General features: G+C 36.6%; 1 protein-coding gene across 2 annotated transcripts; it reads right to left on the bottom strand.

Moving 5' to 3' along the window:
- Positions 1-289: 289 nt before the first annotated feature.
- On the bottom strand, positions 290-24,785 carry LOC135101505 (cyclin-D1-binding protein 1 homolog). 2 transcript variants are annotated; one of them, XM_064005564.1, is made up of 9 exons: positions 24,640-24,785; positions 20,337-20,695; positions 14,357-14,416; positions 12,076-12,165; positions 11,792-11,963; positions 11,527-11,665; positions 7,487-7,618; positions 1,148-1,321; positions 290-916 (listed from the first exon to the last, which is right to left on the bottom strand). In XM_064005564.1, the coding sequence occupies exons 2-9, from the start codon at positions 20,419-20,421 to the stop codon at positions 764-766; spliced, it is 1,005 nt and encodes a 334-aa protein (XP_063861634.1). In that variant the 5' UTR covers positions 20,422-20,695; positions 24,640-24,785; the 3' UTR covers positions 290-763. The 2 variants fall into 2 exon arrangements, with proteins under 2 accessions (XP_063861634.1, XP_063861635.1); XM_064005565.1 differs by lacking the exons at positions 20,337-20,695; positions 24,640-24,785 and adding an exon at positions 18,307-18,404 and having other exon boundaries at positions 588-916.
- Between the last annotated feature and the right edge of the window lie 1,699 nt (positions 24,786-26,484).

Raw genomic sequence — 26,484 nt, 5'->3', positions numbered from 1 at the left:
ACCCCAAACTGGTAATCAGATAAAAGGTTGTGAAGTGATAGATATCTAAGAATCTTCCTGTTGAAGATAGATTCAAAAACTTTAGATAGGCAGGAAATTAAAGCAATAGGACAGTAGTTTGAGACATTAGAATAGTGTTCAATAATGTGCAGATGACATGAAATGAAAATATATTTAGTTTCAGAACTTAATTTAAAAGACTGTGGGCCAAATATTACTGTCACCACTGCTGTCTTTTCTTTAATGCACTTTATCGGTGCCTAGTGACTGATCACCAAAACATGTTAAAGCTATTTTCAGTCTTTTATTATGATACTCATATTATCAATATTAAGCTATTGATGCACAATATGTACCTGTTCCATATGACTAGCTGGACAGGAACTAGGTTTACAGTTTTTGTGTTAAAGAAAGATTTTTTTTTTTTTTTTAATCCAGGCATAAGTCCAAATGTGGGACATCTTGTATAGTTTATGCAAGCTATCTTTTTTTTTTTCTATTTAAGGCAATTTTATTAACTTATTAAGGATACAAGAAATAAAATGAGAGAGAGAGAGAGAGAGAGAGAGAGAGAGAGAGAGAGAGAGAGAGAGAGAGAGAGAGAGAGAGAGAGAGAGAGAGAGAGAGAGAGAGAGAGAGAGAGAGAGAGAGAGAGAGAGAGAGATTTTCTTCTCCCTACAACCAAGCTCTTTCACCCTTAACTGTCAGTGAGCAGCAGAAATTCTCAGGATGCATGTATGTTTCCAGCTAATGAAAAACTACTTTATCTTTTGCTTAGTTTTTCCCCCATGCAATCCAAATTATGATCAATAGCCTTCTGGATGAATTCTATGTGAGATTGTTCAGTTTCCCCTATGACATGACTCTGGACACAAGTCTTGAGAACTGCATGAAGTCTGTTGGCCAGGTGGTGTGACTGTAAACAAGATGTGTATATGTACTGAATCCTAATATATATAGTAAAAACTGCTCTTCAACACATTACTGACTTATGGGCACACATTCTTAACATTTCAATCTCAGTGTCTTCATTCCTTAATCTATATTTTTATAAATTCATTTCAAGCAACTCATCTAAATTATGTGCTTTGAGTAACCTGTAAATTTATGGTAATGATGGATGAAACTAACAGCCCCTGCCACTAACCTGTTCCTCCATGCTCGACACAGAGAGTGGAGGGTAGAGATCTTGTACCAACACATCCACTTGGCTGCTAATCAAGCCACACTCTTCATACAGCTGGTCAAGCTCCTTAACCACATCAACAGAATTGCACAAACCATTCTTCTCAATGGCAGCCATCAAGCGTTTATACAGAATCTGAAGAATTAAATTCCATCTACGATATATATAAAAATTTGTACACTCTTTCTCAGGTTATGCACCAACTGCCTTATGTAAAATTAAGGATGCAAATGTTCAACATAAAGCCACTATCAAATAGGAATACTTACACTTTATGTACTTAAAAAAAAAAAAAAAAGTTAATGATTGGACAAGACGTGAAGAGGTAATATACATGAAGTTTCTTCTGGAACACTCATTGCAGTTGTCAAAAGCAAATAATATTTGTTTCACAATTTCAGAAAGAACAGCTTACCATCTTAACCCAAACTAAACTCACAACTCCAATAATATCCGATCTCACAAGTACTTACCAGCTCGGAACTTCCAAGGCGTCCATGATGAAAGTTACCAGGTATACTCAAACCAAATTTACGAGATTGGTAACACCTCATAACTCATTTTGCTCAAAAGTCCCAGTCACATCTTGCGAGCACCTCATATCTCACAAACCAATCACAGCCTAGATTCTGTACTGCCTTTAGAGATATGAGCCAATCACAATGCCAAAATCTATAATGTAAACAATTGCATATCAAGAACTAAGTATTTCTTTCTTTCTTTCCTTTTTTTCTGCCTTTCTTCGTATTATTATTAGTAGTAGTAGTAGTACTGCTATTAGTAAACCATAAACATACATATTTCAATTTAAACCATGTGAGTTATGAGAGCTTGTAGATATGAGGTTTCCAGCATGCAGCCCCGTGAACAGCTGAAAGATGAATGCACAAGAGAACAGACAGCAGAACAAAAATGAAATAATTTAGAAAAGCTATCAAAGAAGGAAACAATTTAATCCCAGAGAGAGAGAAAGAAGAGCAAGGAAACCATGGATGACAGAGATTTTGCACATGATGGATGAAAGGATGAAATGAGGAACAGTATAATGTACTAAACAGACAAATTCATCGAAAATGTATTGAGGCAAAGGAAATATGGATGAACGACAACTGTGAAGAGATAGAAGAACTGGGTAAAAGGGACCAACAGCTGATGTATGAAAAGTGGAGATAACATACAAAAAGAAAACAACAACTAGCACTGGAATAAAAGAGGGATGGAACAGTAGTGATGGAAGCAGATGCAATTTTGGAAATGTAGACAGAGTATATAGGTGAATTATTCAGTGACAATAGGGCAGAAACCCTTGATGTGAACAACAAATGGGGAGGCTCCACCGATAATGAAGGCAGAAGTGCAGGCAGCTTTAAAGAAAATGAAAAAAGGAAAGGCAAAAGGAGATGATGGGATAGCAGGGGAGATGTTGGAAGCATTGGATGAATATGGTGTAGACCTGTTAACAGAGATTGCTAGGCAAGTATATGAGAATGGGGAGAATAGCACAGATGTACAAAATCAACTTTTATTACTTTGCCCAAGATACCGGGAACTCTTGAGTGCAATAAACATCGCACAATTAGTATCATGAGTCAGGTAACAAAAATAATTTTACAAGTCATTCTAGATAGAATGAGGAATAAAATACTCCCTAAGATTGGAAATGAACAGTGTGGTTACAACAAGGAGAAAGTTACGAGAAATGCGATCTTCATTCTGAGGATGTTGATGGAAAGATTAATAGAAGTGAAGAAAGATCTTTATGTTTGCTTTGTAGATTATGAGAAAGCGTTCGACCGTGTTAAACATGTAGACCTTATGAGAATGCTGGAAGGGTTGGAAATAGATGGTAAAGATCTTTGACTAATACATAACTTATGTTGGAACCAAGAAGCAGCAGTGCGAGTAGGGGATAAAGAGTCGGAGACGCAGAGCATAGAGAGGCGTGAGACAGGGATGTGTGATGTCCCCTGATCTCTTCAACTACTACAGTGAAATTATAATGAGGGATTTAGGAGATATGGAAGGAGTAAAAGTGGGGAGGCACCAACATCAACAACATAAGATATGCAGACGATATGGTGCTGCTGGTGGAATTCCAAGATAAACTGCAAGACCTGGTTAACACACCAAATAGATCAAGCAGACAGAGAGGCCTAATGATTAACAAAAAGAAAACGGAAGTGATGGTAGTATCAAAAGAAGAGCAACCGCCACAAATAAATATATTACTTGATGCAGAACCCCTCAAACAAAGACAACTTTAATTATTTGGGAAGCACAATCACATGTGATGGGAAATGCGAGATGGCTATAAAGAAGAGAATAGTACTTGCAAAGAATGCATTTGGCAAGATTAAAAACTTGGTGACGAATGTTAAAGTATCGATGGGTACAAGAAGGTGGTTTGTGAAATGTTTTATATGGTTGGTTTTGTTGTAAGGCTGTGAGTCCTGGACAATGAGAAAGGCAGATGAACAAAGACTTAAAGCAGCTGAGATGTGGTTCTGGAAGAGGATGCTTAAGATATCTTGAACAAAAAGAAGAACAAATGAAGAAGTGTTGCAAGGGGTGGATGTTGGAAGAGAGTTGATGAGTACAGTTAGGAGTAGACAGATGCGCTTCCTGGGCCATGTTATTAGAAGAGAGGGATTGGAACATCTATCTCTAACTGGTAAAATAGAAGGCAAGAGACCACAAGGAAGACCAAGACAGAAGTACATGGATGGACTGGTGCAAGTGACTGGAGGAGGAATGTCTGCAGCTCAGTTGATACAAGCAACTAAAGACAGGAAGCTATGGCAAACCATGGTGTCCGACGTCCTACAGGATATGGCACGTTAGTAAGTAAGCCCCGTACTCTTGTATTTATAAATATGTAATGGAAGAGTCTAGAAGTGTAGTGCTCAACAAAATGGTGTCCTAACTTAGAAATGTTTTTTGAATAGTCATAGATCACAGAGCAACAGCCTTCATCCAAAAGAATTTTTAAAATTTCCCTTTCATGTCAAAACCAAAGAAGATAGTTTAAACTACAAAACATGCATAAACTTTTTTCTAAAGCACTATATGTATAATGGTGATCTATATATTGATAACACTGGCTGCATTAAAGATGTTGTTTCCCTAAAGGAAGGCATTTGTTCAAGGAAACATTCCTCATGTGGACTATAGGCATATTCTGAGACATTGTTATCTTACTTACTGTAGAGTACCCTATTACTGTATAACAATAGGTTTATTTACATAAAGGTGAATTAAGAAAAATATTAATTAACTTGCTGATGCATTTAAAATAGCATGATAGACAGAACTGCAATGATGCTGCATTGTGCTGGTGCCATCTGCCACAAGGGCCACTAAGTTGGACAATAAAACAAGTCTTCAACCATCATTTAATAAACTAAAGAGTTAATTATATTTATATTTACTTTTATAATTTTTTTGTTTTACAACAGTGAATATTATATGTGGTAGTTTAGGGCATGTTTTGCTGTCTACTAAACACAAATGGCTAGTGTGAGTGCCATTGGTTGTGACTCACTGCCATTTACTTAGACTGCAATACATGTCTTAAATGACCATATACAGTAATCTCTTGCCATATCACGGTTCACCTATCGCACCCTCAGTATTCTGCAGAGTTTTCTGGCTAATGTATGTAAATTTATATTGCAAACTCACATTCTCAATATATCATGGGTTTCTGTGGCCAATAGGTATTTATACCTTTTTTTTTATTTCAATTATTTCCATGGTAAAATAAGCATTTTCTTGCCTAAAAAATAAATCAATAAATTAAAATAAAAATACAGTAAAGTACTGTACTGTATGACACATCAATTAAAATACATTAAAAGAAAATATGTAGTGTACCATATATGAGTAAACAAAGAATTGCACATACTGTATGGAAAACAAAACTTGGGAGGCGTGGGACATGGCTTAATTTGTGTTGTATGGTGTTGTTTTGCATGTGTGTAAAACTGCAAATTTATTTCAAGTCTTACAATGTCATCCAAATATTCTGCACCTTCTAAGGCTTCTGGCAGTGAACCCAAGTGCCAGAGGAAGATGCTTACTATAGCAGAGGTGAGACTCCTCAACATGCTTAAGGAAGTGAAAATATATGCAGAGTATGCACTACTGCATCGATGAATCTACCGTTCACTACATCAAGAAGACCAAAACGAAATATGAAGGCAATGGCAAAAGCAACTTTTAACAAGGCAACAAAAAGGGTGGTAGCTTCCAACAATAAGGCCATTGTAAGGACAGAGTCTGCATTAGCCCTTTGGATCAGTGACTACAGGAAGAACAACATTGCACTGGATGCCAACACTATCCTTGAGAAGGCCAGGCAGCTGTACAGCAAGTTTACGGATGGTAGTAACAACGACCCAGACAACCCTGAACCAAGACCATCAACAGCATCTCCTGAATTTAATGCCTGCAAAGGCTGGTTTGACAAATTTCAAAGGAGGTTCAACCCTGAAAGTGTGTCCCTACATAGGGTAGCTGCCTCTGCTGACAAACCCGCCACTGAGTTACAGACAATGACGACGACAAAGATGCTGCACCACTTGACAAAGCGCCTGCTGAAGTGGTGCCTTCAGAAGAAAACAATCCGACCTATGGACAGCAAAGAGCTGGCAGCTCCACCATGACAACGGACCCGCTCATTCTGCCCATGTCGTCCAAGCATCCCTCATCAAGCATAACACACTACATGATCTTCAGGCTTCCTACTCCCCAAACTTGGCTCTGTGTGACTTCTGGCTATTCCCAAAGCTCAAAAATACACTTAATGGGAGAAGGTTTCAGTCAACAAAGGATATTACGCAAAATTCAACAGCACATCTTTACAGCTTCCCAAAAAGTGATTTCCAGAAATGTTTCCAACAGTGGCAGGAATGCTGGCAGAAATGTGTAGACTCCAAAGGTGAATACTTTGAAGGAGAATAAATAAAAATTCTGAGTTTTTAATATTACCTGTTTTTTTGGCGAAAACTTGGATATTTTTTGACTAAACCTCATACAACTGCAATAACACACTGAAATTTTAATAAATGTTTTATTGGAATAATGAACCAAAACTGGCATAACAAACTTGCGATTCATGCGAGCTCTGGGATTTTGATAAATATTTAATTGGAATCACAAACCAAAAATGGGAAGACAAAATTGTCATTCATGGAAGCATTTAAATTTTAATAAAAATTTAATTGGAAAAACAAACTAAAACTCACAAGACTAACTCATCAGTTCTGCAAGACGCTGCTCACCTATCCAGCACCTGTCCCTTCCTCCCTTTTTTTTCCTTTCCTCTACCTTCCTTCATCTAACCTAACCTAACCTAACAAACCTTCCTCTCTGTCAACCTCACCTCCCCATTATCTGTCAGAGATAAGGGACTAGGGAGTGATATCTCACTCTCTCTCTCCCCCTCATTCATGTCATTTTCACATCATCCTTTCTCACTCTCATATACATAATTCCATTTTCATTCTCAATCCGTCTCATTCTATTTAGCAATCCTTAGGATTCTTCTTAGTTTCAGAGAGAGAGAGAGAGAGAGAGAGAGAGAGAGAGAGAGAGAGAGAGAGAGAGAGAGAGAGAGAGAGAGAGAGAGAGAGAGAGAGAGAGAGAGAGAGAGAGAGAGAGAGAGAGAGAGAGAGAGAGAGAGAGAGAGAGAGAGAGAGCTCTGACTTATGGTTTCCTATATGTATGCATGATACCAACAGTAGTTAAATGTGATCTATAGTTGTCAAAGCAACATGAAACTCAGGATAGTAAGAATTTAGGACTAGGCCACGAAACTCAGGAAGGTACCGTGTATATTTGCTGTGCTACCTCAAATGCAGAAGTGCAAATGTGCTTATTTTGATGTGGTTTTTTTTTTTCTAAAAATTCTATAATTTTTTTATATCTTCTGGTTTCCTGAAACCAATCGATATATATATATATATATATATATATATATATATATATATATATATATATATATATATATATATATATATATATATATATATATATATATATATATATATATATATATATATATATATATATATATATATAAACAAAAAGAATGCAAAAGATGATAAGTCTCATTTTTTAAAAGACCAGCCACCAGTATTTGTATCACCTACCTGTATTTAATTTTATGTGGCACTTAACAATTCATTCCACAGAAAGACTGAAATCATTAAAATTTTAAAGCAGAAAATGGTTCTTGTCACAAAAGGGCAAATCAAATAAATATGCATAAAAACAGTTTGCATGTCATGCTTCACTTACTTTTGCTGCTTTGATGAGGTTGACTGAAGGACCAATGAGATCTTTGTCTTCATCTGTCCACTTGTCAGTGTCTTCTATCTCCTCAATTCCATCAATCAGACAGTTCCACCCACATCCATCCCCTTCCAATGCCTATTGATGTTTTATGGTAAGAAGGAAGAAAAAATTAACAGTGTACATACATATTTTTAAATAATATGTAGCATATAATACACTGGAGTACTTGGCATACCATAATCAATTCCAAAATTGCTGTTGGAAGCAAAGACTTGTCTGATGGCAAGACTTCAAAAAATGTTCTTCACTTAAAATCTTTGGTAAAAAATGTATAAACAATGCCTTTTACTCTACAATACATAACCAAGTGTGCACCTTTAACTAAAATAGTCACAAAAAATAACAAATTTTGTACTCACCCAAATGATGAGTTGGTCACATGACAAGTTACCCATCATAAGCTAAGTAAAAATGTTGAATATCTTTTTTTGGTCAGATAGCCCACACACAAGTAAAATACATTGTAAGCCAAGTACCTCACTGTGAACAGTTTTATAAAACTTCATGAAAGCTTCATGCCAAACAACACAGAAAAGGGTAAGGTTCAGTCACTCAATAACACGGAAATGTTATTCTTCATAAAGATATGAAATGTGTCATAGCTATGACAAATGTATATCATAATTCAGAACATCAGAAGTTGTTTGTCATAAGTTTATCATAAGTGTCTTACCATACATAGTGGTTACTTGTTTTGAAATACTAAAAGATAAATTTAAAACTGTTGTTTACAACATCTTATGTTTTATAGACATTTTCTGTGCTTTTATATGTTAGGGAAAGAGACAGTGGATAAAATAGTGATCCATTCCTTGAAATATTAAATTAAATGTGATCCTGTTGAAGCATCTCAGTATAAACAACCATTTGAGTTGCTTTACAATGGTGAGAAATAAAATGTAAGGAAAACCTTAAAAATAGAGCAGTTTTTTTAGAGTGTAAGACTCTCATTTAGTAATACTTAACCACACTGTAAACCATTAGAACTGAGGCACAGCAGGTGCACATGAGAAACTGAAACCACACACAAGAACAATATCAGGAAGTCTATACTGAATAATGAAACAAAGGAAAAATCACTCATTCTTTTATAACAGACTACATTTCCTACATGATCTGTGTTGGAGGTGGGAATCTTCCACTTCCTCAGTCCCAGATGCCCTCACAAGGTTAACTGGACAGAGGCAAAGTCCCTCTTTCCTTTTAAATTATTCCTACTGAAAAGTTATTCTGATGAGTTCTGGATCACTATGAATATTCAGAACATCTTTTTGGTTAATCTTTTCTTAGGGATGTCATTGTTGTGAGGCAGCCATCTCCCCAGTGAGATTGTCTATCATTAGCTGTGCTAAAACAAGGTCAACCAAGTCTTAGCAGCTGCATGGATTTATGACAGGCAAGCAATTTATGATAAAAATGCATTATTTTTTCTTCCCCATGACACATTCCATAGCTAAGACTCATTTCATATTTAAAATTTCATTTCAAGAACATGGGCCCTGTAGTCTAAGAGCCTTGCTAATGCCTATGGGCCATCTAAATCTACAGCCTTGTGGAGATTTTCTATGAAGTGATCAATGCTTTTAGGGAAATTTTCATGTTTTACAACTTGATAGATTGGCTGTCACACAGCAATATTATCTCATGTCATCAGAATTTACTAGTAATCAACTTTAGATGTAATTTATTCTGACATCCACTCTTTGAACTCCCTCACAAAGGTAGTCATGTTCATACACTTTCTTCATGCATATCTCTCTCTCTCTCTCTCTCTCTCTCTCTCTCTCTCTCTCTCTCTCTCTCTCTCTCTCTCTCTCTCTCTCTCTCTCTCTCTCTCTCTCTCTCTCTCATTTTATGGCCAGTAAAAATTTCACATCACACCATCCACTCTACCTGTGCATGTCACTTAATTTCTCTCTCTCTCTCCAAGTTACCAAATCATTTGAGGATGCTGTGTCTGACCACTTTCACCACTTCAGAATTTGTTCCCTTATCTTTAAAAGCTATACCAAACCTTTTATATAAACTTTCACTATCCATACTGTTTAAATCATGAGCATCTCTAAAGCAAGTCCTCTCCACTACCTGAAATTTGGGTATTCGGCCTTCATTCTACATACCTTCCTTTAATCTATGCTCTATTGTACTATACGTCAACTACCTTACCATCTTATAGCTTGAACTATGAAGACACTTCCAGATCTACACTGACCAAGTTTATTGGAATACTCTTCTACTAACTTTTGGGAGATGGCAACCAAGCAAGCATACCTCCCAATGAGGGCATTTGCATTAGGGCTGCATATGCTACATACTGCCAGAAATTTTAATTCATGATGCATTGTCATGGACTTTGCAAAAACCTCATATTAGACTGTTTTCTTCACAAAAATATTACATAATATTTTTTTTTATTTTTCATTCACTACAGTACACTAACAAAATAATTGTGAGGTTGATTAGTGGAATCTCTAATGAAGGCAATATACAACAAAGGATGAATATTTATCGGGTTTATGCATATCTATGGGTATTTCCCTATTTATATTTATATTCAAGTACTTTCAATGGTCACCAGCAAAGTTATTAAAAAAATAATAATAATAATAATAAGCTGATTGCTGCCAGGTGTGAGGTATGACAGTCTCCATAGAGCCAAAACAAAACCACTTTCTCCTTTTTGGTTCACTCTTTACAGATGGCAACTTAACCCATCCTCTGATATTACTAGCACCCTTTACTCTTATTCGTGCTTCTCTAAGAGTCTGATTTGTGGTCAACCACAGTACATATATAGCGAGTCATGGCAAAGTACATTTGCAACCACTTGTATGCCTACTAGCAGGGAGTTTCAGAGTTCAGACCAAGACATGAAATGCATTCCATATCATTTAAATTGACTGCTTTGATTTGACATACATTTACAACTTTATGAAGGTATGAGTTCACACAGAGAAGTATATTAATGTAGCTCCTTGGTTGTAATTATTTTTTTTTATCCTATATCTAACAAATTCAAGCAATGGTTATATTAGTTGATAACTGTGAAATATAAATAGCATTATGTCTCTAATATTTAAATACTAGTATTATAGATATGCATTACCTTATCAGATAATAAATGGATCCTGTATATATAACTTAAGCTTCTTTCCTCAATTTATTCCTTTGCCTGTGTGGCCTCTGTCCTTGGAAGCCATAACCTCTTCAATGAAATCTTACTTTTTTTTTCTGTCAACACCTTTGCTGGTGACCATTATGAGTATTCAAATAGAATTATAAATAAAAAAATATTCATAGATATGTATAAACCCAATGTACATATTCTTTCAAAGTCATACATAGCCCCCATTACAGTCAACCACAAACCAACCTTTTAACTATTTTGTAAGGCTATCTTAAGACAAGCTATATACCTTAAATGAATTATAAAAATTAAAAACATGTATGCAATATTTTCTGTGAAGAAAGCACTCAAATATGAGATTTCTGCAAAGTCTATGATGACATATCAGGAATTAAAATTTCTGGCAGTATGTAACAATAACACCAGCACTGCAAATGCTCTCATTCCTCCCTCCCTATTTCTGTTGATGATGGATAAAAAAAAAAAATTAGAGAGAGAGGATATTAAAGTAATAGAACAGTAGTTTGAAGCAGTCATTCTTTTTAAGGAACAGGCTGAATGCAGGCAAACTTCCAGTAGAAAGGAGAGGTAGATGTTGATATGCAAAACTGGAAGAGTTTGACCTGGCAAGGATTAGCACAGAGGTACAATTACGGAGAACAACAGGAACTAATTTCATTACTTTTTTGACACTCAAAGCCCCAAGTCTTCTGTTAAGCCACCTCTCACAGTAGCACTGCATTACACTTTTTAGTATGATGTTCCAGTCTCTTTAAATAACTTTTAATAGGCCAAGCTCCCTACCAAAGATCACTGTGCTTCTCAAATTATTAATTTATAAATATCACTAGCTTACCTCTGAAATCTCTCTGAAGGCATCTGCTACCATGCTGTTGTGTGATTTCATTCCCAACAGAACAGCTGACTTGTTATCCAGGCAAGCATTTTCTAGGTACTGACATCCTTCCCAAACTACACCAGTTGAATACCGACATCTGTTTTAACATACAAAACCCATCAATTTTATAATGTCAAAATGCAAGCACATTATTATACTCATCATACTCATATATAGAATATGAAACAATCATTAAAAATATTGTAAATAATTAGCAACTCACACTGCTTCTGCTCCTTCATCTTTGATAACTTTCAAAAGATTCTTAACTGCTTGGACTGCTTTCACAACTTCATACTGGACATGGGTGTGAAGGGTGATCCCCAGAGTGAGAGGAAGCTTGTGAAACACAGAGACTAAAGACAGCACAGCTTGTTCCACACAAGTCAGGAGACCTACGGAATATATATTTATTATGCAATAATCACCAGTTAATATAATAACATAAGATGGCAAAACTATATACATACACAAGTTATATCAAATGAAGGAGAATCAGCAGCTTACTTGAAGTTTCACTGGGTGTGGGAACAGGAGACTTCCCAAAACAAATACAAATTTTTGTGCAGTCAAAGGAAAGCTTTTTTGCTACTGTATCTGTTGAAAATAGAAGAAATATTCATCAGATATTTATCTACCTGTCTATTCTATCTATATCTGACACCTAATTCCCTCCAGTGTTCTCAAAGCAGAAAAGCCTTCAACTTTCCCTCTCCACACATTCCTTTCTTGCTTGTTCAGGCATCTGGCCTACTTTAACACCTATTTCACTTATACATGCCTTCATTCTTTTTCTTTCCATTTTTTTTTTAAACTGCCTTCCTTTCCTAACAGTACCTTTAACTTCACTTACATAGGTAGAATTTCTTTACAAACACTAATTTTCATCCTCTCAATATGGCTACACCATCCAGTGTTTTCCTTTCGGCACATTTTCTCAGAGTGGATTCCTATTTTACTATGTTTAACTTCCCCAAAAGTTGTAATATAAAGTCAAAACAATTCAAATCTATATTACAATGGTATTTTGCATAAAATTTTAAAGTCACTGTTTTTCTATCTGACATATAGGACGACCCACTTTTTTGTCTTTTTTAGGATGATTCAAGTGCCACCTTATTCACTGAAATGTACGGTAGTAATTAAAGACTGCAAGGGAAGCTTATGAATTAGATTTATTCCTGATAAAAAAAAATAAAAATTATATATATATATATATATATATATATATATATATATATATATATATATATATATATATATATATATATATATATATATATATATATATATATATATATATATATATATATATATATATATATGTGTGTGTAAATAGTAACAGCAAAGATTTAACTTAAATCCCTAAGAGAGAATGACTAAGATTCAGCAAGGAAAGCATGACTTCCACTGAATTGACCTTTATGGAATTCAAACTGATAATCAGAAAGATCATGAATAGATAGATTCTTAAGAATTTTCCTGTTAAGGATATATTCAGAAGCCTTACAAAGACAGGAAATCAAGGCAATACACTGATATAGGCACCTCCATTTTGGTGGGTCTATGGGCAACACTTTACATGGTATCAAGAGACAGTTACAGGTACATCTTCAGGTTACACCAAAACAACTAAAAAAGCAAACTTTTTGGGGTGCCCCACCACCATGTTTGTGATGAGGCACATCCTCTTGTCCCTCATCACTCCATTTCTTCACCAACACACTCAGTCACTTCATTGCCAATAGTTATGTGGCGTAGTTTTAAATTTGTTTGACCATTCCAGTGAAACTTACTTGTACTATGTAATCATGACCTGTATATTTTCCAGGCATCACACTTCACCTCAGAAGAACACTTTGTTTAAAACAAACACAGCCATTTTGTTAGCCAAAACAAGGAGAGGTCACAAAAAGATAACTTTCACTTATGTCAATATGTCTAACATTGAATCAGTTACTCTGTGCTTTCAAAAACATATGAGAGGCTAACCTACGTTGCTATGTAGTTATTTTCTCCCAGCAGATTTTTTTCAGACTGAGAAGGGGCAAGTTGCCAGTTTGTGCAATGTGACGCTCACGTCGGTGGAAGTTCTAATCACGAGTGTCACTGACTCTAGTTAGATGAAATATACACAGTACTGATGAATTTTGTCAAATTCTGAAGATTCAAGAGCATGGGTATGAGACTAAGTCATGCATATATAAACACAACAGCCAGGTATGAATAAAAAATATAGATGGAGAAAGTAGGAGGGAACATAAAAAAGAAAAAAAAATTGCTGTCATTAACCTCAAACACCAGTGTTTGAGTGAAGAATATGGTGCTTGATAATGAATCAGTCTACCTGAGGCAAGGCTGACTAATTTGGTGTCACATTTTGCTTCATCCTTAAGGTCATGTTTACACCAAGCGAATCAATTAAATTAAATTCATGAACTGAATCAAATCAATTCGCTTCATGTTAGCGTGGCATATGAGGGACCTAAAATTGTGCCAGTGCATTATGCTCCTACTACTGTACTACACCACTCTGTATTGGCAGCTTAGTGCACTGACATGAATTCAGGTCCCTCTTAAGGGTGGAGCAAAATTTGACGCTAAATCAATCAGCTTTGTCCTGGGCAGACTAATTCAATGCTGAACACTGTAGGTGAGGCTTGTACTTTGCAAGTTCTGAATTCTAATATTATAGTGACTACTTCTAATTCTGGCTAAAGCCAAATTGATAATTCCTGAAATATGTAATAACTTTCCTTACATACAATGACAAAGATTTTATACTCACTGATGTCAGTCCAAAATTTACCAAGATGAAATCCCTCATCTGCATGGTGTCCAACTTTTCCTAAAAGTAAAAATCAATTCATGTAAACATATTCAATGTCTAAATACACATATATTTCCCAAACAATGGTCATAATAATCTGCATGTCTGAGCAAACAAGAAAAATTAAGAAAAGGAAGATGCTTATATGACACATATATATAGCTTTTTGTTATGCCATCACTCCTCCAGCAAGGTAGGAGGCAAGGGTGGACTATGTATGGTGCACAGACACAAAACCAGACAAAATTTCCTTAGGTTCAGCTCACACTCCAACCCTTATTGTTTCAGTAAGACTCATGAGAGAATACAACAAACGTGAGTTTTTTGTATAGTTAAATGTATAGAGAACACTTACATCTAATATCCTTAGCCTAATACATGGAAAAACACAAAACACTATCACCACTACTCGCGATTCACACAATCACGCCTAAACCTGATATCACCAACTGCCAACAGGCTTCACAGGTACAACTTTAAGTAAAACAATTTACCACCAATATACCTAATCCAGTTACAAGTACACAAAATGCTAAATAACTCTAGATAGAAAAAAAACCCGGCCAGACCCTACACTTGAGCAAACTTAACATACAACACCTTAGAATAAGTCCTGTCCTCAGTGCAGGGAGCACTATCCACACCACCACCACCAGTCCCAATCTTCTTCTCCCAGCCAAAACCATCAGGCGTACCAAGTAGACATCAAAGTTTCTAATTCCCATATTAAATACACCAAATTAATTTCACCACGGCAGTTCCCCACTAAACACAATAGCAGTCATTACCCAGAATTAATTGTTACTTTCCTCTAAGGGCAGTTACCTGATACCTCAAAAATCATAATTATATTTACTTTATTACTTTCCCAATAAAGTAAAGGGACCACAAATTAAATGTCCATATAAAAATTTAGAGAATACAACATAAAAACTTGAGATACATTAAATTTATTGCAAATATGTATTTTTAATGTTCACTATTTATTCATGCTTCCCTTAATTTTTGACACTTGTTGCAATTGGCATGGCATTGAATCAGCAAGACTTGTGAAGTGGGTGACATTCATGCTTGTCCACAACTTCATCAGTGTCTTCTTCAGGTCCTTGATGTTTGTGCATCTGGCTTTTCCACTTCATTTTCCATTATGTTCCATGCATTTTCAATAGGGTTCAGATCAGGAGAATTACCCAGCAATCCAAAAACATCAATCCCATTATCATCCAGGAACTTTTTGACTTGTAGATTTTGATCCATAATCATGCATGAAAAACTGTGCATTCATGGCTTTCAGAAGACTCAAGCCTTAACACATTATTAGAGTTGTTTCCCTCCGTGGTAACATTCTTTTGGAAGATAATACAGAACTCCACCATCCTTTAATCCAAAAGAGACCCAGACATCATCATACTGTCAGGGTGTTTTAATACCTCAATGGTGTACCTAAGGTCAGAATACAACAAATTTTTTGGTTAACACATGACCTTCAAAGTTATCCTCACCAACTGGAAGGTGCTCACATTGCTGAACATTACTCTCCTCCATTCTTCTGATGCCCAGTGTAGATATTCCTTTTTATGCCTTCTGTAAGTAAAAACTTTTTAGTAGTTCACTGAGTTAGTGACCCCATGGGTCTTTCTGTAAATGATACTGGATGGTCCTAATTGACATAACTATCAGAAGGTCTGTGTGTTTTTCCTTAAGTGTAGAATCACAGGTGGGTCACACACCCCTCCTCTCTTGAGAATGTTGTCTGTCTTTGGTTTAATCTTCTGTGCTGTCCTCCGGTCCTTGTTTCCTCATTGAAACAGTGTCTGTTGGTTGTTGTTCTGTTTCAAGCAGTAAACAGTCTTTCTACTGTTACAACCACAACAGCCTTGCTGCCTTCAATGACATACTTTGCAGCCATGCATGGTATAAACAAGCCTGCATCTCTCCAAACCTGTTTTCACCAATGGAGTCTTGACAGCTTTCCTGACCTGTTTTGTAGCACACACACCCAGTGGTTGACTCCTTGCAGCGGTGACAATGGATGGAGTTTATGTTGGCAGAGCACAGACTTGTTCTTACAACCCACAGTAGGTCAAGCTGGTCTATCTTATTTGCTGGGTCTTCTCTTTCCTCCTGTGGATGGTTCACCAGTGATCAGGACTGACACACGTCAATGCCTATACCAGTGTTGTAGGTCTCAAGACTGGTCTTGGAGTGGTCTTGATGCCAGATTAATATGGTCTTCGTCTCATGTACCATGGTCTTGATCTTGCCTTGGTCTCATGAAGCATGATCTTGATTTTGTCTTGGTCTAATGTACAGTACCATGGTCTTGATTTTGTCTTGGTCTCATAAACCATGGTCTTGATCTTGTCTTGGTCTCATGTACCATGGTCTTGATCTTGTTCTGGTCTCAAAGCTCATGGTCTCAGAATTTAGTTCAAAACGAGGTTGAGAACAGCATTCAAAAAGTGCACTGCACCAAGGACAGTGGGAATCTATGCTCATACATCTAGAAAATGCATTATTTAATTCACAGCACACCATAAAGCATTTTTCTGTTTAGGATTACTTCCTGTATAAACACTATGTTGATCATGATTCAGGTGTACATATGAGTTGACAGAGCACATAAGATGGAAATTAATGTCCAACCTCAATGATCATTTCCAGTTGCTGCCAGGTGCACAAATGCAGACTACTTTTGACATTCACTTTTTAGATTTTTTTCAATTACCATCATAAGATTAACTGCATTTGAAGGGCAAATATTGAACAATTTCGGCAAAAATTAACTAAACTGACATGACCTGGTAATCCTGCCAACTGTCACAGGTCACACATTGAAGCAGAAAGTTCAGTTGGTCAGTAACTTGCCAGTTGTAGTCCAGCTTAGTTATTGTGTGGCTAACTGTTATCTTCCTTATTAAACAATCATGTTTTTATTTCCAGCAGCTATCAAGTTTTCTTTTAAGACCACAAGGAATCTTATGATAAACCAAAAGCACAAAGCAGTTCTCTGTGTTAAGCAAACAGAGCATTAAGTCAGGTACACACACACACAAACAGAACATCATAACATAACTCTGCTGTGTAACAAAAACACCAGTGTGGACAGAGCCTCATAACTTCCCTGTGTAACACCCAAGTGGACATTTATGATATCCATCAAGGTTCACTCCCGTCCTGCCTAATGTCAATAATATCAAAGGATGTGACAGGGTGATGTTACCCAGTGTGTGTGGATGGGATAAGCATTTGACATATATCAGGTGGCTGCACCAAATTTGCTCAATTCACTGAAAGCTCAGCATTAAGTACCATATTTCCTTTAGTATATGTCAATCTCAAGTATAGGTTGACCCCTGATTTATGGGGAGAGAGAGAGAGAGAGAGAGAGAGAGAGAGAGAGAGAGAGAGAGAGAGAGAGAGAGAGAGAGAGAGAGAGAGAGAGAGAGAGAGAGAGAGAGAGAGAGAGAGAGAGAGAGAGAGAGAGAAACCAGCTCTTCCTTCAGATGATTGAAGTGTGAAATCTTTGTCCTCATACATGGCACCACACACACACACACACACACACACACACACACACACACACACACACAATGATACTACTATAACTACTACTACATTACTACTAAACTTGTATCACTGTGTAAGGCAGGGCATGTAGTACAGTACGGTTTGGTATAATATTACGGTACGAAAGTATGATGTTTTTTTCCTAATTAATCGTACCATTTCTGTACCCAGCTAAGTGAATACAGTGGCTAGCCAGACCACCATGCAGCCATCCACTGGCTAATGCCACCAGCCACTGCCAAGGTCATTGAGGTGTGTGAGCCTATAGGATTAGCAGAGGTTTAATGAGGTGACTTGAGGCCACCTCACTGAGATGTTAATTCCAGCCATGGCCCTACCTGTCCATCCATAGCCAGAGGCCCAGTGGTCCAGGAACCCAGGACTGTGGATCAGACCTATCCTTCTTTCCATCTCCAATGAATGTTACATTGTATCTATAACATGTAAAAAAATAAATAAAGATAAAAAGATAAATAAATAAAAAAATACAGAAACAGTACAAAATTATGGTATGATAATTTATTATACTAGTACAGTACAAAAGGATTTTTCAAGTATGGTACAAAATTACGGTATGGTAAAGATCTGTGGTATGAATTATGATAAAAATACCATACCATAGAGTACTACATGCCCTGGTGTATGCTGGCTTTGGCTGGAGCCCATCCTTCGTCTCACTAAACTTGCATCACTGTGTATGGTGGCTTTGGCTGGAGCCTGCCCTTCATCTCGCTAAACTTGCATCACTGTGTATGGCAGCGGCAGTGCACTCATTCTCCATAACGTTAATGTCTCTCCACGTTATGGATTTCTCTGTGACTTGTTGCAGCCCATTCCCGTGTTTGATTATGACTTAAAAGCAAGCTGATCCCCACACTAAATGCAATTAGCATTAGAATATTGCCCATTATGGAAACTTGACTGTTCATATAAAACATACATTCAGCAAAATTATCAACCACTAATCAACAGTCACATCAATAACAGCAGCTTTCCTAGCTTTCATCCTCTTCTCACCTCCTCCAATTCCTCTTTGATGATTAATAAGTTACTTGAGTCTCTTAACATTTATTCCTTACAATATATATACTGTAACAATATCAGGCATCCCATCTTATTTCACATTCAGTTATCCTCTGTCTGTCTCCCAACAACATCTGCTTTCAACCCCTTTCTTTCCCTATACTTCTCTTTTACAGCTCCTTTATCTCTTTTTCAAAAAAAATTTTCATTCACCTAGAACTTTTCTGTTAATCTTCTACATGACTTCTTATTAGCACTCAGCTTGGCATCATACACAATTCTTCTGGTTTGATTTCTCTTTATATCTCACAAGAAATCTCATTTTTTTCTCTGCAGCCTTGCATCATAGGTATGCCTCTAATCAACTAGTCACATTAATATTTTTGCTTCATCATTTGCCTCCCTTCCCCATCCCATCACCAATCCTTTTTGCATCACAAACCTTCTGAACATTCCAGAACTTTTTTTTTTTTAATACTGCCATGGTCTCACCTTCACTACATCCCAAGCACCAGTTTCTTATATTTTACCAGTTGCTTATTTTCAAAACTTTCTAGTAATAAATCTGCTAAAACCTCCTTTCAACTTTCCCTCCACTAGGCAACAGTCACGTAATGCTGTGACAGGACACAGAAATATGAGACAAAACAACAGGCAATGATATACCTTCTGGTCCACTTGGTTGAGGCTTACCCTTCTGGCCTGTCAAGGCTAATTCAATCTCCACTCATGTCCATCTCCAGTATTTATAATAAAATGATTTTTTACTGTTTCATAATGAAGAACATAATTCTTCATTCATTCATGACAATCAAAGACACTTCCATCTTCCCTTCACAACACTCTTGCATCCAACAATCTTTCTTTTACATTTTCAGACACATCCCCATAAAATAAACAATCACTGCCTCACTAAAACTCTCCTCCCTTCTAAAAGTATTCCTAGTCACCAATTCTCACTCTGCATAATCTAATCATTCTTTATCCATCTTTATCTTTTTCCAGGTACACCATACATACCAACTATTACATTCCCAATCCAAGCATTACATTCATTCCAAAATTTTACAAACAATTACTAACATAATTCCAGAAGATTTCTCACTCCTCTTCTTCACTCTCATTACCAGGCCACAAAGACTCACAGTTCTCACTCCCAATCTCACTTGCACATGCCTCAATGAAAGTGTCCCAAAAAGTAATTTATATACAATAACTGTTACCTGTAAATTACATTTAAGATATGATGTCCAAAAAGCTCAGGATGAGATCTAGTACATGATGAGTGAAAAGGTCTCTGGAATTCATGTGTATGTAAATATAAACAGAAGAAAAATATACATACCTTCAATTTCTTTCTCTGCTAACAGAAGATTATCAATAGTGTTTTGTAGCATATTCTTCAGGGGACCAATATTAGCAGGAGCCATGATGCTTCCTTTGGCACCAAGGAGTCAAGGACGTTTTCCTGTGGCTTCTATCACTTTGTATTCTTTTGTCCTTTATTTTTGCTTCTTTTTCTGTGTTGCACTGTTACTATTTTTTTTTTCCCATATACTTCATCTACAATCTTCTATATCACTGTACCATTTCCTTTTTCATATCACTACATGAAGACATTTTTCCAGTGAGTATTAAAAATATGTGAATCTTATAATCTGCCTTTGTTCTTTATCTCCCCAATTTCCTCCACATGGCACACACCTGTGGTAAAGCAGGTTTTAGGGTTAGGCAGACAAAATACAGCTGCCACATAAATATTCCACATGCAATGCAACTATCTTTTACCACATAAATATATTCAGAATGCACTGTAAGTCTCTTAGCTACCACATGACAAGCTCACTATTGCCACATAACTTTCCTATCATATAATAATTTTGTCATGCAACAATTTTGTAATAATTTCCTGCCATGTAACATTTTTTAATGGCAATGCAACAATACTGTACGAGTTTCCTAATTGCCACATAACAATCTGTTAATTACCAAGTAATAATCTTCTAAATGTCACATAACCATCTACCTCCTCAGTTTATAACAATCTCTGGTATATATTAAGATGAGTTGCGCAGTCCTATTTCCTATTATTTTTGTTCTCCCACCTCCTACAGTGTTGGGGGCCTAGTGGGAAAGCAGGCTTTTCGGGTGAAGAAAGCTAAAATAGAGCCAAGTACCACCTCTTACCACCAAAGAATAAATAGGGAGCTTCCTACTACTGCTGATGTTCTTGTTGTAATGACCACCATGTTCTTGATTTTTTTTTTGCTGCTAGCATCCTAGCTTAACTAAACCTAACTAAACCAGTAACTATGAAACAGGGCCTCAGCAGCAGCAGAGACAGCTCCCTATTTATTTTTGATGGTGAGAGGCATTATTTGCCTCTATTTTAGCTTTCCCCAACCAAAAACCCCGATTTCCCACCATGTCCCCAACATTATAAGGGGTAGAAGCCGAAAACAATAGGAAATAGGGCTACGTGTCTCTTCTTAATATTTACCCAATCTCTTAACTACCACATGACTGTCTCCTAATTGCCATGTAACAATGTAGTAACTGCCATGCAACAATCTCATAACAATCTTGTAACTGCCACATAATAATCTCCTAACATCCACTTAACAATATATTAACAGTCATGTGACTTCTTAACTGGCATGTAACAATATACTAACCGCCATGTTGCAATTTCCTAACTGCCACATAACAATGTCCTAAGACCCAAGTGCTGCAAAACAATGTAGGTACCTACTAATCAACAAGCTGTCACTTAATCTACTGTCATGTAATCATAGCTGGCCATGATAATGAAAAAATTTATCAAGATAACTGATATATTGATAACAATAATTTTATTGGTGATAAACAATAATCAATAACTGGCGATAAATTTTTTGTCCAATAACTGATAACTGATAAATTACTAAATCCAAAATTCTGATACCAGCAATAACCATATTGATATTTTAAATAAAAAGATTATAAATTTAAATCTTTATTTTTATCTTCAGCTTAGAAAACTGAAAAATCTTAGAAAAAAATAAAATTCAATATTTATTCTATCTCTTCACTAATGAAAAGTACTGTTCTAAGTAAAATAAATACATTTGATTTTGAAAATTTGAAACTTCAACATGCTCATGTTCCAAAAATTAAAATGAACATTTATCACCAGTTTGGAACCAAAAGCATTGGCGATACCAATGAATTAATAATGCAGGAAAAACATTTATAGGATAACCAATAACCTGATATCATTATTGCAATAAATTATTGCAATAATTTATCATGATAACACCGACCTATGCACATAATAATTAATCTTTTGACTCTCACAACAATCTGCTAACTGGTACATAACAATCAACTAAGTCACATAACAGCCAGCAAACTGTCATATAACAATCAGCAAACTGTCACATAAAAATCACCAAACTGTCACACAATAATCTGCTGTCACACAACTACCTGGTGGTTACTGCTATACACTGCTTTAAAAGTTAAGTTACATCTGGTTTGGTAAGGCTAGGAGAGGTTAGGTGTTACAACTCAAAGGCTTAATTTTGTTGACTTTTACTTTTATGGATGAGTATTTTCTGGTTTAACATTCACGTTTTGGTAAACTTAGAGAAAAACCCAGTCTGATGTCAAGTAATGAGAAATGCATCAATCGTTGTATTTTGATGCCTAGTACACGAAATCATCACTCTCACCCATTGAAAGGCCTTAAGAAAAATCACCTGTTTAAGGAAATTCTCTAAAAATTTCTCTTAACATGTACAGTGTGTAGTATGTATGTGTATGTACCTCTTAGGGAAGTGTTTAGTACATGTATGTACAATCTAATTTTTGAGCCATATTACAGCCTTCAATTTTGTTTGTATGTATAAAACTTGTCACAAACAGTAACAAAGAATATTTTGACAAGGCAGGCATGAAAGTTTTCATATACATACCTATCTTTTGGGTTTAGTTATAAACTGAATATTTCTGTAGGAACTGAGACATATTTGGTGATTATTTTGTTTTTTCAATGCCTATGTCAACATGCATATAATATTAATGAAATAAAATTCAACTGAAAGCTACAATACTGGAAAGGGATAAAGATTTTGGTTATAAATGTTTTGGTGCGCTGACACTGTTGCGGAATTAGCTACACAGGGCAGGCTGCTGTGTTTCCCCAAAAATCATCGCACAAAAAGGTAAGTTACTTTTTCCTAGGGTGTTACTTCTCAAATCTATAATCAATAAGGCATTAGAAATAAGAAACAAGACTTCAAGATAATTGGAAAGAAAAACTGAAATTCAGAAAATTCATGGTATTCTCTTTTCTTTGAGAACTGTGTGTGTAGAAACCACAGCCTTGAGATGTGAGATGTTGCCAGATGTACATCCAACCATTTTGTTGAATGTACAACTCCAGTTTATTTATAGGTATTTATCAAACACACTATAGGATTGTGGATAATGTATGTGAAGGTGAAAATATTTTTTTTTTTTAATATTTAAATAAAAAAATAAAATTCTACATCCCTAGTCTAATATTGTGAGCTCTGAGAAGGGAAAAAGCCCAAGAATCCATCTTATGGTAGCCACACTTCCATTCATAACATGAGAATATATATATATATATATATATATATATATATATATATATATATATATATATATATATATATATATATATATATATATATATATATATATGAAACAATTTGTTATCTCTATCTCATTTTACAAGGTAAATAAAAAGTATACAAAAAACTGCAACCTGACAAAACCCCTACGTCTGACAAAGCACAACATTGTATGGGTTAATACAGAGAGATTTTCCTTACTGGATTATTTTGTTTCATAGGCATTAAAATATGATGACTGATACATTCCTAACCTAATCAAACCAAACCAAACCTAACTTCTAACTAAACCTAACCTAATCTAACCCCATCTAGAACGTGCAAAATCGGCACTTTCGACCATCAAGAACCTTTACAAATAAAAAAATTCTGTATGTTTAGGGAAATTCCCTATCAGCACCAATGCTGAAGTAATTTGCAGCAGAAAGTGTACAGAAAAAAAAATATCTTAGAAAATGTCTGCTTCCTAGTGGTGCAGTTCTTTTTCATGCCAGTTAGACTGTTTTTTTTTTTTTTTTTCTAATAATACTGGTTTTTAAATTCTGATTTTTTTCCCTGAAAATTTCTAGTTATGTTTCTTTACTAATACAAGAAGTAACTAAAAAATGCTACTGACTTCAACAAAAATTATATATAGGAGATTAATTTGAACAAACTTAACTGAAATAATGCTTTTGTCTGTCAGTGTGAGAATATTTAAAGTGAAAATTAGTTGAAAACCAAATTTAACCAGAAACTATAGAGAAATCTCTAATTCTTTAGAATTAGGATTCTAAACTAATATGAAGTCTACTTTATTAAAAACTGACTAGACACTGTTAACAAGTGTGACTTCCCCTGGCAGCGTGACGCTCTTCTCTCCCAGCTATATCTGAATTTTTCATTCGCTTTGTGAAAGATCACACAGTCTTTGCACTCATTCTCTGCTGATCGTCCCCTCAATCACTCAATGGTGCTGTATAACCTGTATTTCTTTAATTTATTTTTCAATGACCAACAACTGCCTACCTAAACATGCTCCTCAATTGTTTCTGTTGGGGATTTGCTGTGGCTGTGCTGCCCCATCCACTACTGCCCCAAAACTGTTGGCAATGGATCGCTCAGCAAGTCACATTCTGGTTAGCTGTCCTGTCCTCTGCAGGAAGATCTGTGGTCTTGATCTTGATCTTGATGGTACAGGTGGCACAGGATCACTCCTGAGCCAGGCCTTTGGATCGGCAACTCCTGTAGAAAGGGGAAAAAAAAAGAGAAACGAACAGCATCCTCTATCCTAATTGTTCATACACCTGGCACGCCACATTCTCTCCAGAAACTCTTTCACCGCCTCAATCATCCTTTCATTGGCCTCTCTACACAGTCCCAGCAACAACACCATCCATTCCTTTCCTGTCTTCTCCACTCTTTCATTCCTATCATGCCCTAACTCAGTCAGTATCACTTGCATCATCTCATTCCTGTCTCTGGCATACTGCACACACTCCAGCACCACATGTTCCACCGTCTCATCCTCTCCCATGTCACACATCTGGCACACTTTGCTGCGGGACTCAGACCACCTGTAACTCCTTGCATTCACATCCATACACTGTGCCCTCGCTCGGAAGAGAAGATCACCGCCCAGGCTTCCATCATACCACCTTTCATACCTCGGGGCCTCTTTCTCCTTGTACCATTCCAGGGTCTTCTTTCTTTCCATCTCATTCTTCCATTCATTCAGTCCCACACATTTCACTTCTTTGTCTATCTCATTCTTCCATTTTCTCACATCCCATTCGGCTCCCACTCTTCCTCCTCTTGTTACCACCCATTCACGCTCATTTTGATTCCTACCAGCCATTCTTATCGCCCACACAACTTGCAATCCATTCCTGTCTGTCATTCTCATGCATCTCTTCCTCCATTTGCTTCCACTTTCATTCCACAGGTACACCTTCCTTGCTATTCTTGCATCATCCATTCTCTCAAGCCTAATCTTGTACCTAAGTGTGGCTTTTGTCAGTCTTTCTCTGAAGGTGCTCCATCCCATGTCACCTCTCAAGGCTTCAACTGCTGTGCACCTCGGTGCACTCAGTGCCATCCTTGCTACTTTGTTCTGGCCCACTTCTAACTTATCAATTTCACTGTCATTCCATGCAATCACATCCATACCATACATTATACATGGCACAGCCACACTCTTCCACACTTCTCTCAACATCAGACCGAGGTTTGTCTTGATCTTGATCTTGATGGTACAGGTGGCACAGGATCACTCGTGAGCCAGGCCTTTGGATCGGCAACCCCTGTAGAAGGAAAAAAAAAAAAAAAAGAGAAACGAACAGCATCCTCTATCCTAATGGTTCATACACCTGGCACGGCACATTCTCTCCAGAAACTCTCTCACCGCCTCAATCATCCTTTCATTCGCCTCTCTTCACAGTCCCAGCAACAACACCATCCATTCCTTTCCTGTATTTCCACTCTTTCATCCTATCATGCCCTAACTCAGTCAGTATCACTTGCATCATCTCATTCCTGTTTCTGGCATACTTCACACACTCCAGCATCACATGTTCCACCGTCTCATCCTCTCCTATGTCACACATCTGGCACACTTTGCTGCGGGACTCAGACCACCTGTAACTCCTTTCATTCACATCCATACACTGTGCCTCGCTCGGAAGAGATCACCGTCCAGGCTTCCATCATACCACCTTTCATACCTCGGGGTCTCTTTCTCCTTGTACCATTCCAGGATCTTCTTTCTTTCCATTTCATTCTTCCATTTATTCAGTCCCACACATTTCACTTCTTTGTCTATCTCATTCTTCCATTTTCTCACATCCCATTTGGCTCCCACTCTGCCTCCTCTTG

The sequence above is a fragment of the Scylla paramamosain genome, chromosome 6 (genome assembly GCF_035594125.1).
Source record: "Scylla paramamosain isolate STU-SP2022 chromosome 6, ASM3559412v1, whole genome shotgun sequence".
Lineage (NCBI taxonomy): Eukaryota > Metazoa > Arthropoda > Malacostraca > Decapoda > Portunidae > Scylla > Scylla paramamosain.
This window is presented reverse-complemented; position numbering and strand designations above follow the sequence as displayed.